The sequence below is a fragment of the Zosterops lateralis genome, assembly GCF_965231275.1.
Source record: "Zosterops lateralis genome assembly, chromosome: 15".
NCBI classification, from domain to species: Eukaryota; Metazoa; Chordata; class Aves; order Passeriformes; family Zosteropidae; genus Zosterops; species Zosterops lateralis.
The window spans coordinates 808,281-819,687 of NC_139775.1; the positions used below are offsets into that span (position 1 = coordinate 808,281).

Here is an 11,407-nt window from a genome sequence, read left to right on the forward strand (position 1 = left end):
GACCTTTGCAGCCTCCACTTAGGGCTGATGGAGCAGGGACGGGATCAGGCCCTTGGCCACAGCAGTGATGGAACAGAGGCTCTGCTCTGTTCCTGCTTTCCCCAGGGAACAGAGGAAGCTCATCCCGAGATGATTTCCTGCTGCATTCCCATCCCCTGGGTCTCTCTGGAACATGGGGAGTTGCTGAATCCCATCCTCCATGTGACAGCCAAGCACACACAGAGCCTCTTCCCACGGCCTTGCTGACCTTCCTAGCCCTCCCAGCACCTCCGTGTTCCCTGGGACCGGCACATCCCAGGAGAACCATTGGGGACTGTGCCTCACTGGGTGTGGGGATATTCAGCAACACCCTGCACACCCCGCACACCGCTGGAAGTGCCCTCAGTGGGGTGTTACAGGGCCTTTGCTTTTTGGATGCAGTCAGAAGTGGGAATAAAGTTTGAGAGAGGCAAATCACCGAGCCCATGTCCCCACAGTGTCCCCACAGGCACCATGGCTCATCCCACCCCGGGCAGATGGCAGCAGCATCCTGCTCCTCACTGGAAAATGCCCAAATCCATGGGCAGGGACTGTGCTGCAGCTGTCCCTGGTTTAATTCCTCGCAGCAGAGCGAGGCAGTGTCTGGCAGATTTTCTGTGCCCCAGCCCACACACAGGAAGGCTGAACAGCTCCAGAGACCTTCCCACTGGGAATGATCCCCGGCGAGTGAGCCCTGCAGACTCAGTGCCTGACGCCCACGGGAGCAGCAGGAAGTTTTAGTGCTCAGTTTTAGTCTAAAAGGGATTTTTATTCCCTCAGCCCTGCAGAAGAAAACTGGGAAAAAATCAATCCCCCTCCAAGGAGGCCACAGTCCGAAGAGCCAACATCAGTTGTGCTGAAAGCTCGATGCTGAGAGCTGAGCAGCACAGTGTTCCCTCTGAATTCCAAAGAAACCAGGTGTGAGCATCCACCCACCTCCCTCTACCTCCGCCATTCCCACCCGCCGCGGATTTTCTTGTTTCTGGAACAACCAATCCCACCAAGCCCCCATTTGGCAGCTCAACCAGAGACTCCATCATCAGCACTGCCTGCGCTGCTCTCCAAACCCAAAATCCTGTTACCCTTCCCAAAATCCTCAACCTGTGCCCAGCCCATCGCCGTTTCCATCCAAACCGCGGCTGCTCCTCACCACTCACCGGGGAGGAGACGTCAAATCCTTTGGCACATGGATCCCTTGGCACCCGGCTGGGCCGGCACGGCTCCCCCCGCCTCCGCCGCACATCTGGGCAGCTGTGGCGGCGGCAGGGCCCTTGTGGTGCCCCGGCAGCGCTGACATCAGCGCGGTTTCCTGCCTGCCGCCGCACCGTGTGCGCAGTCCTGGCCCCAGAGCCCGGCGGGCTGCGAGCCCCAGGCAGTCCCGGGACCCCCACGGCAGACCCCGATGGAGTCGGTGGCCCTCTACAGCTTCCAGGCCACGGAGAAGGACGAGCTGCCCTTCCAGAAAGGGGACACCCTGAAGGTACAGGGGACAAGGGAAGGTTGGATGCTGTTGTTTTGTGGGGACAGAGTGATGGTGACACTGATGCTTTCTTTGTCCCTGACTTTAATGCTTCTGGGGTTTTCTGTGGGATATAAGGAGCCAACCTCGAGGATTTTGGAGTGTAGAGTAGCATTCCCTGTTCACCTGTGCCACCAGGCACAACTTCAGAGGACACCCCCAGGTGGGACATGGCATGTGGCCTCCCTGGCTGTCAGTGCCACCAGCCGTGCTCTGTGTCCCCTCGGGGCTGGGACAGGTTTTCCCTGTCTGAGGGGCACTGGAGGTCACAGAGATCCGGCAGCATGTGCCCAAACACCCACTCAGGCATTGGAGTGGGCTCTTAGATGCCACCTGGGGATCCCAAAAAGCTCCAGGAGGGCTCAGAACGTCCCTGGGGGGCAGGACCCTCTCCCTGCCGACCTGCTCATCCCTCTGGCACCCTGCAGCCCCCCCGGGGAGGGTGGGGACACAGCCCAGCTGGAACCCAGAGCCCCAAACCCGTGTGTTTTCCCCGTGCCCTGACCCGGGGTTTCAGATCCTGTTTTCACAGCTGGGCCGGCCCCGGGCCCCTGTGTGGGAGGCTGGAAAATGTTGTCACACAGAAGCGATGTCAGCACCCACTGCCACCATCCTGGGGGACACGGGGGCCTGGCTCATGTCCTAGCTGCTCCAGGGACAGATTTCACCCTCTTCCCTGGGCAGGGGATTGGAACAACACTAGGCCCTTTCCACCCCTGTGACCCCAGAGTGTGTCAGCACTGTCAGAGCCCCTTTTTCCCCAGGGGATGGTTGGTGGGTGTTGTGGGGTCTGGGGCAGCAATGAGGCCCCACTCAGCCCCTCTCCCAGGGGAATGGCAGCAAGGCTGACACCTCCCTGCTCCTCTCCCACCTCAGATCCTCAACATGGAAGACGACCAGAACTGGTACAAGGCTGAGCTGTTTGGCTGCCAGGGCTTTGTCCCCAAAAACTACATCAAGGTCAAGCCACACCCGTAAGTACCATCCCAGGCAACAATCCCAGTTTCCAGAGGTCTGCCAGGAGACAGAGTAGCCCCACACGTGGGGAAACTGAGTGACAGAGATGGGGTCTGCCTGCCGGATCAGTCTGCCAGTGCCACCACAGCCCGAGGGGACAGGAGGCAGCAGCACACCCAGTACCCCCAAAAAATCCAACCCTCACACCGAGCTGCCACTGAATAAATGATAATTGGGGAACAACAAAGCATTATGGGATTAGGACTGCATTAAACACAATCCTATTACGGCGTTATTAAAGCCCAGCCTAATCCATCGCTGATTGAACCTGTGTTTTATGTATCCTTAGCCCCTGGTAAATCACATTTAAATGCCAGAGCGAACGCGTGGGCTCAGGGCAGCCCGGGGCACATCCCGCTGCTTCTCCAGCTTGGGATAATACCCGGGATGGGCAAGACACAGCCTCTTCCACGCAGCACCTGGAGGGCTGCCTCTGTGCTAAACTCCCTGGCTGATTATTCCCCGGGCAGTTTTGACAGCAGCAGAGAATCCTCACAGCCCAGAGACCTGAAATACCCGGGGACAAGCCTTGGCAGGGGTGGGACACGGGGACTCTGCTCCTGCAGCTCGGCAGTGCAGGCAGGAGGGGTTTGTTCATCCTGGCACCGAGGGTTGTCTGCTCTGCACCTGGAAGGGCTGTTCCCACGAGGGGCCAAGGAGGAGCAGGAGGAGACAGGCAGCAAAGCGGGGGCCGAGGGCGGTGTCACAGGCCAGGCGACAGGATGCGGTGGCGGCTGTCGGTGCTGTGCGCGCCCACAGCACCCCGCGGTGCCCCCCGAAAATGCCGCGGTGAACCCGGAGGGAAATGGAAAGGAAAAACTGCCGGGGGAGGGTCCCAGCCCTGTGAGGAGCCCGATGGAGACCCCTGGGGAGTCTCGGTGCCTCCACCCCGCAGGGTGCGGATGGGGCGCTGGGGCATCCCCGGGGGTGCCGGTGGCTCATCCCGGTGCCCCTCGCAGGTGGTACGCGGGCAGGATCTCCCGGCATCTGGCGGAGGAGCGGCTGCTCCAGCGCAATCACCTCGGAGCCTTCCTGATCCGCGACAGCGAGAGCGCCCCGGGGGAGTTCTCCCTCTCGGTCAGGTGAGTGCCTTGGGGACAGGAGGGGAGCGGTCCCTGCAGCCCCCGCCTTGGGGACAGAGGCAACAGGCCACTCTCGTGTGTGCTGGGGGAGGGCTGAGCACCCTGTCCTGGCCGCCTCGGAGGGGCTGCGTAACCGCGTCCCCGACACATCCAGCGCCCCCTCGCACGGCACCTTCCCCACCCTCCTCTCCTCCTCAGCTCCGCCTCCATCCCCGCTGCTTCCTGCTCCCTGCACCGCTGCCTGGCTTTGGGGTCCCTCGCCGGAACAGCCCTAAACACAACCCCGTGGGTGATGGCGGGGCTGGGGCCGAGCTGCACGCACAGCCCGGGGGAGCAAAGCCCGTAGCATCCCCGGGGATGAGGGCGATGAAGGGATGAAGGGCTCCAGCATCCCCAGGACTTCAGCACTAGCTGTACAACGGGTAGAGCCTGTCCCCGGGCAGCTCACCCCTTCCCTGCCCCAGCCTGGGGATCAGGGGGCGGCCCCAGGCCAGCCAGGCACTTTCTCACATTTTTAATCCCTAATTGAACGTTTCGGGGAACTTCTTGCCCCTAATGAAAGGGAGCTGTGCTGTGTCGGGCGTCACCGGGTCCTGCCCCTGCCCGGGGCCCTGCAGTGTGAGCACCCCAACCTCTCACCTTTTGGGGTGACAGCCAGGGAAATCCTGCCTGCCCCGTCCTCCTGCACCACGGGGGTCCCTGTCACTATTGTACACTATAACGACACAAAGACTCCGACTTCAGAAGGCTGAAAAAGTGACTCCTTTATTCCCTGGAAGTCTCTTCCCTTTTATATGATTCTACACAGACCAATTCAATTGGTGACAAGAAGATAAAGTTCTTCAATCATATTGGTCAGACCAGAAGGACATTAAGGGAAGACCCTCCGAGGGGAAGAATGTAAACATGTCTCTTGTTTACAGAAAATTCCTTGGGAAAGGAATTTCAGAAAACTAAATATTTCAGGTACAAACTAAGGCTACAGGTCCCCAGGAGCACAATCCCAACCTCTGCAGCCTCCTGGTGTGTGCCCAGACCTGCAGCTCTCACCATGCCTTCCTCAGCTGTGCCCCTGGACAAAGCCACCCTCTCTCCACGTGGCTGTCACACTGCCATCCCTGACCCCCCCTCTGTGCCAGGGCTGGGCACTGAGCTTTGGCTGCCTGTGGGGTGAGCTGTGGCAGAGCTCAGCTGTGGGTCCTCATTGCAGGGCCAGGAATGACCCCAGTGCCACTGTCATCGTGGCAGGAAGGGTGCAAGGGAGACCCATGGGTTCACCCTGACCTTGCCAGCACCTCCAGGCTTTACCCACCTCAGGGGATGCTGCCAGGCTGTCCCCAGGATGACATCCATCCTCCTTCTGCAGCTACGGGAAGCACGTCCAGCACTTCAAGGTGCTCAGGGAGAGGAACGGCAAATATTTCCTCTGGGAGGAGAAGTTCAACTCCCTCAACGAGCTGGTGGATTTCTACAGGACGACCACGATCTCCAAAGAGCAGCAGATTTTCCTGTGGGATGAGGACCAGACCCAGAAGGTACCACCATGGATGGGGCCGCTGGTCCCAAACCCCTGTAGGAGTCCCCTTGAGGCTCTGTCCCTGCAGAGGGGGACAAGGACATCCCTGGCTGGAATTTATCCTTTGGTTCAAGGAGGTGAGGAGCAGGAGAGAGTGCAGCAGCCTGAGACAGGCAGTGGGGCAGGGTGGAAGAGCTCCTAGAGCAGCTCAGCAGGGCAGGGCAGGGCAGGGCAGGGCACACATCACTGTCCCTCTGGCCATGGATGATGCCCAGGGCAGGTGGCAGAGCCCAGCCAGATCAGGACAGGGCACAGCCAAACTCCAGCAAAGCCAAGCCCTGGGGCAGTGCTTGTGGAGGTGGCAAAACTAGACTCTGGGAGTTGGGATGGGGAAGGACTCTGGGAGGTCCTGGGAAGGAGAGGGTGCCAGCTGCCTCCAAGAGTCCCCTGGGCACCCATCGTGGGTCTCCCAGCAGCAAGAACAGGGAGTTTTGTGCCCTGGGGTGTTCCCCTGCACCCAGCACTCCACTCTTCCCTTTTCGAGCTTCTGTCTCTTCAAAGCAGGCATCCCAAGGCTCATCCTCATCCCATGGTGGGACAGAGTCCCCATCACCTGAGGACACAGGCAGTGCTACCCACTGAGGGGGTTGGCACATGGGGACCCCTGTCCTTCTGCCAACCTCTGCCCTCGGCTTCCCTGCAGGTGAAGAGACCCCGATTTGTGCAAGCCCAGTTTGACTTCTCAGCCCGGGAGGGCTCCCAGCTGCCCTTCCTGCGTGGGGACATCATTGAGGTCCTGGGCTGCCCTGATCCCAGCTGGTGGCAGGGGAAGATCTACGGCCGTGTCGGGCTCTTCCCCCGGAGCTACGTCCACCCCATCCACAAGTGACCGTCACCACACACCAGGGACCGGGCAGGACCTGGCCCCACTGCCCCCACTCAGCAGAGCTGCCTCGTGTCCCTTTGTCCCCAGGTTGGTGCCATGGGACACCTGTGGCTCCCCTGACCCCGAGAGCTCTGTGACCCCCAGCCCAGGGATGGGGCTGGCAGTGCTGCTCCCCAGGGAGGGACTGTGTAGTGTTCAACCACTGCCATAAAAACTTTTCCAGTGCCACAATCCAGTGGGATGACAGGCAACAGAGGGAGTGAGCCCAAAACCCCAAACCTTGGCTCCTCTCCAAATCAAAGCCAGGGAAGGCTGCAGGCAGCCAGGACACAACCAGGATCCATAACTCCATGGAGGAATTCCAGGACTCAGGGCACCAGGGAAGGCTGATCCAGGGGGATTCCGTCCTGCAGGTGCTGTTCATAGCTGCAAATTGTGGCGCTTTTTTAATATTATTTTTTATTTAGGGCCAGTAAAATGTGTTTGGGTGTTGTCCTTGAGTGTGGCTGCTCCTTTTCCAGCACTGCCAGGGTGGTCCTGTCCCTCCATTCACACAGGTGCTGCTTCACTGTGGTTTTGCCTCCCTGCAGCCCCCATTTCCCCACCCCAATGCCTGTCCCAAACCTCTCCCAGGGATTTTCTGCCCTCACAAATGGCCCCCACACCTCACACCCCCTGGGATGCACTCAGGGAATGCACTGCTCAGAACACCCCACTCGCTGCACCAGTGGATTTAATCATCACATCCCAACCAAATAAAAAATCCCACCCAAATACTCATTTTTTCCCCTCTCCAAGCACCAAGGGGCTTTCAGGGTGCTAGGCAAAATAAGCATAGCAGAAAATATTGACCCACATCAGAACATGAGTCTGTGGAGGATCCCTGAAATCAGGAGTCAGGTCCCAGTGCTGGCACAGAAGAGCTGGCCAGGTGCTGCTGGGTGATGTCCCCATGGGGGATGACAATGATGCCACTCCCTGCTCCATCTCAGGTGGGCAAGAACTTCCCAGGGCCCTGCCCAGCCCTGGGGGGCTGCTAAATTGGACCCCTCAAAAGGAAAACACCAGGCAATGGACACTTCCACTGTGAAAAGCCACCATGGGCAAGCCTGGATGCCCTGGCTAGATTTGGGTGATGCCCTCGGCACCCCAGTGTGCAGCCAAGGCACCAGCTGAGAGCTCGGGACATGGGCTGAGCTCTCCCACACTCAGGGCACCCAGCCAGGCTGTGACAGAGAGCTGTGTTAGTCCCCAACATCACCCTGACCTCATCCCTGCCCCATCCCAGCCAAACCCCCCAGCATCACCCTCCTCTGAAGCATGAGGTGTTGGCCAGAGCCCAGATTTTGGGCTCAGTCTGGGCAGGACCCATCCCAAAGCTGCTGCATTTATCGCTCAGCCCCATTTATTTACAGCTCCACGAAATTTCCTATATCTCCATCTGCTCATCTCAAAAAGCAGAAGTAAAAAAAAATAAAAGGAAAATAAAGCCATGAAAGCAGCTCTAGCTGGAACTCCCACTGCTGCCTGGTGCTGCAGGAAGGGGAAACAGCCTGAGTGTAAAATGCAACGCCCTGATCCATGGGGAAGGAGAAATCCCTCTGTCTGGAATGTCTGTGAGCCTCAGAGGATGGAATCAAAGATCAATGAAATGGTTTAGGTGGGAAAGGACCTTAAAGCTCATCTTGTTCCACCCTCTGCCACGGCCAGGGACATTTTCCTCTAGACCTGCTCAAAGCCCTGTCCAACCTGGTCTTGAGGCTAAAAGATCATGGAAAAGCAGGAATGTGGGAGTGAGACAGGAGCTGGGTGTGCCGAGTGCTGCTGATCCGGGCAGGGAATGGAGAGAGCACCGGGCACAGCCCGGCCTGGCGGGGCTGGGGAAGGATCAGGTGTTCCCATCCCCACACCACCACCTCGGCATGGAGCAGCATCCAACACCAGCAGGAGTTTCCAGCCAGGCACCACGGCTGCAGCAGCAGCTCAAACTCCCAGGTCTGAGAACTTGGAGCCCTTTCCTCAGGGCTGGAATGAGATGATCTCTAAGGAACCTTCCAGCCCAAACCGTGATCCCAGGATGTGGCATCCCCACCCTGGTGGGTGCGGCGGCAGTTGGGACTCCCTGACAACTACTCGGGACCCAACCCACCTTTCTCCACGCTGAGGAAAACCTCAAACTTGCAGCTTAAACAGCTTTTTTCCCCTTCTCCTAAGCACATTTCCTTGGCTCTATCCCTACGATCCGCAGCGTCCTGCTCGCACTAATCACCTGGCACTGAGGAAGTTGCCCGGGATCCGCGCAGCAGCGACTCCTGCCCCGGGCAGGCAAAGCCCTTCGCAAACACTCATTATCCATCCTCGGGAAAGCTGTTCGGCCTTGTCACACCCTTGTCACCGGCAGCGGAGCCAGTGGTAGGGAGGGGCTGAGCAGGCCCCGAGACAAACGCCCCTCTTCCCAAGGGGGACAATGCGGGACCCCCATTCCCCCGGGATCGCTCCCCACCCTCTGCGCATGAAGGATGACAAGAAACACCCGCTCCTGCAGCCGCTGGTCCAGCCAAACCTCGGCACAGCGCAGCCAAAGCCGTGACCCAGATTCTCTCCTTGTTATTGTCTCCCCGGCCGAGGATGCTCCTGGCCCCATGGCACCGCGCCGGGGCATTCCCCAGCGCTGACTGCGCCGCCCCGAGCGCGGCTCCGCGGCCGCTGCCGGGGCTCCCCGGGGATGTGCGGGCACGGCTGGACTCTGCTGCCCTCCTGAGCTCCCCTGTGAGTGACCCCAGCCGGAGATGTGCAGGTTGCTCTGCCCTTTGCCACCCGCCTGAGCTCCCCGGTGTGTGACCCCAGCCGGGGATGCGCAGGCAGCTCTGGGCTCTGCCACCCGCCCCAGCTCCCCCGTGAGTGACCCCGGCCGGGAGCAGCCGCCGCTTCCCGGCGGGACCGGGCTGGAGGCGACGGGGAGAGGCTGCACCGAGCGCCCCGTCTGCATTTCTAGCGCTTTCATCCATAAAATAATCCAAGGGCTTGTTTTCCTGACATAAGCCGGGCTGAGTGGAGGCGCTTTGCAGGCTGGACCGGCCCCACCGGTCTCCTCGAAAGCCCCGGTGTCCCCGAAACCCCCAGCCGGTACCGGCCCACCAGGAGCGGCTCCCGGTCACCGGCCCGCGGCCGCAGCTTCCTCCAGGTGTCCGTAGTGAAGAGGGTGCTGCTGCTGTTGCAGATGGATGTCAGAGATTACACGAGCGCTGCCATCACCACCACGATCATCAGACCCCGCAGCCCTGCGGGAGAGAGGGAGCGGCTGAACCGAGGGAGGGATGGGACGGGACAGGATTACCCCGGGATGGCGCCTACCCCGCTGCAGCCGCACGCTGGATAGAGCTCCCCTGAGGAGCGAGGATGGAGTTTGGGAACGTTCGGCTGCACCCCGGGACCTCACCTGGGGAGCAACCCTCGGAGGGGCTGCATGGGCTGTGCCATGCACTGACCCCCCAGACCATCTGTGGGGTCCCCCCAATACAGACCATCCCAGATCACTGTGGGTCCCCCCAACACAGACCCTCTGATGGGGTCCCCCAACACAGGCCGTCATGGACCATCCATGGGGTCCCCCCCAACATCCCAGCCCTGGCAGCAGCCCTGGGGTGCAGCAGGGCCCAGTGGGGATGGAGTCACCCCCTGGCACCCACCAGCATCAGCTCAACCACCACTTTGGGGTAGGCGATGTTGGAGCAGCCCACGGCAGCCCCCCACACACGGGTGCGCTCCTCGGGGTCCACACAGGCCACAGTATCTGGGGGACAGAGACAAATGACATGTTAGAGACCCCTGACAAGGTGGAGGCCAGCTCTGAGCCCCTTCATCCCCTTCATGCCCCCTCCCAGTGGGCAGATATTGACCCTTTGCCATGGCCATGATCCCCAGACCTTGGCAGGACACCAGGTGGAGAAGCAAGGAGCACATCCCACATAAAAATCCACCCCTGCCTCACCCACCTCATTCCCACCCTCCCCTCCAACACAGCAGGATTCATCCCACCCCTCACCTCCTGCTGCCCATGCCCGGCCCAGTGTAGGTTGGATCTATTCTCACATTAAATCCAGTGACAGCTGCCCCGTGAAGGATCTCCAGAGCCCCACCAGGTCCTGGGGCTGCTGGAGGCAGCAGAGCCCCGAGGCAGGCACTGCCCATCCTCACCCACGGGGCCAGCCAGGTTCATGCACCATTGTGGCAATTTCCTGGGCATGGGCAGCACCAGCAGCTCCCTGGATTTGTGTGGCAGGGCGCCAGGACCATCAACACCCAATTATTTCTTATGTCTCAACCAGCACTGAATCCCCTTTTTATTTTTATTTTTTTCTTTAATTGTTACGCTCATAAAATATTGAAATGGATGGAAATTAATGTCAGTTATAAATATGGATGGGCCGCACCCGCCCAGGCAGGAGCACGGGGACGAGCACGGGTAATCCCTGCACAGGACTGACAGCAGTGTCCTGGTTCTCCTGCCTGGTGACCTCCACCTCAGCCTCCCAGTTTGTCCCAAACACCACTGGGGACACTTTGGGACTTTCCACAAAGGAGCATGGGGTGAGATGGGAGCACGACTTGGTTGTGGGCAGACCACAGGCTGTGCTCAGCACATCCCAGGGATGCCAAAAAGCCCAACCTGGGCTGCCTTTCCCCAAGGTCAGAGTCAGCGCTGGGGCTCTGGTGACTCCTTCCTGCAGCAGCCGTGAGCAAAGCTGCCATCAGCGCTCCGTGCCTCAGTTTCCCCTCTCTAAAACACCACGTTGTGCACGGCTCCATGCAAATCGTTGGTGGCTGGAGGGTGGAAAACGTTCCAAAGGGCAAGGCAGTGTCTGGATGTTGTATTCCAGCTGAAATGCCAGCCCCAGGCCTCACCTCTACCAATGAACACTTGGTGGGACCTCAGAGTGAGTGGGAAGCCCCTGAGCCAGGAGCGGAGCCCAGTGTCATACCCCACTGCCTCACTTTTAGGCCCTCTGCTAAAAATGGAAAATTAATTAGGACCTTGTAATTAATGCTTCCATCTGCAGGAAAGGGGCCATGTCTGCAGCGGGTGCTGCCTGTCCAGCTGGATCCATCTGGGGACGCCTGCAATGACGAGGACCAACCTGCTTGGCCACTGCAAACAGGGGCTACACCCAATTCAGGGGCTAAATTCACCATGTGGGGTGAAGAAACCCCAGGGATGGGGAGATGGGGGGCCCAGGTGTCATCACCCCTCATGAGGATCAGGTGGTGCTGCTCCCCCAAAGGTGTGGGGCTCTGCCACCCCAACCCGCCCCCACCAGCACATGGCACAGGCTGGCTGGGATGCAGCATTTACCCCACATGCAATAAAT

At 59.7% G+C, this 11,407-nt stretch overlaps 1 protein-coding gene across 1 annotated transcript; it reads left to right on the forward strand.

Annotated features, from left to right (window-relative positions):
• Window positions 1–1,368: 1,368 nt before the first annotated feature.
• Window positions 1,369–6,519, forward strand: GRAP (GRB2 related adaptor protein). Its single transcript, XM_083872797.1, has 5 exons — window positions 1,369–1,498; window positions 2,414–2,511; window positions 3,514–3,636; window positions 5,003–5,171; window positions 5,856–6,519. The coding sequence occupies exons 1-5, from the start codon at window positions 1,421–1,423 to the stop codon at window positions 6,039–6,041; spliced, it is 654 nt and encodes a 217-aa protein (XP_083728923.1). The 5' UTR covers window positions 1,369–1,420; the 3' UTR covers window positions 6,042–6,519.
• Window positions 6,520–11,407: the final 4,888 nt, after the last annotated feature.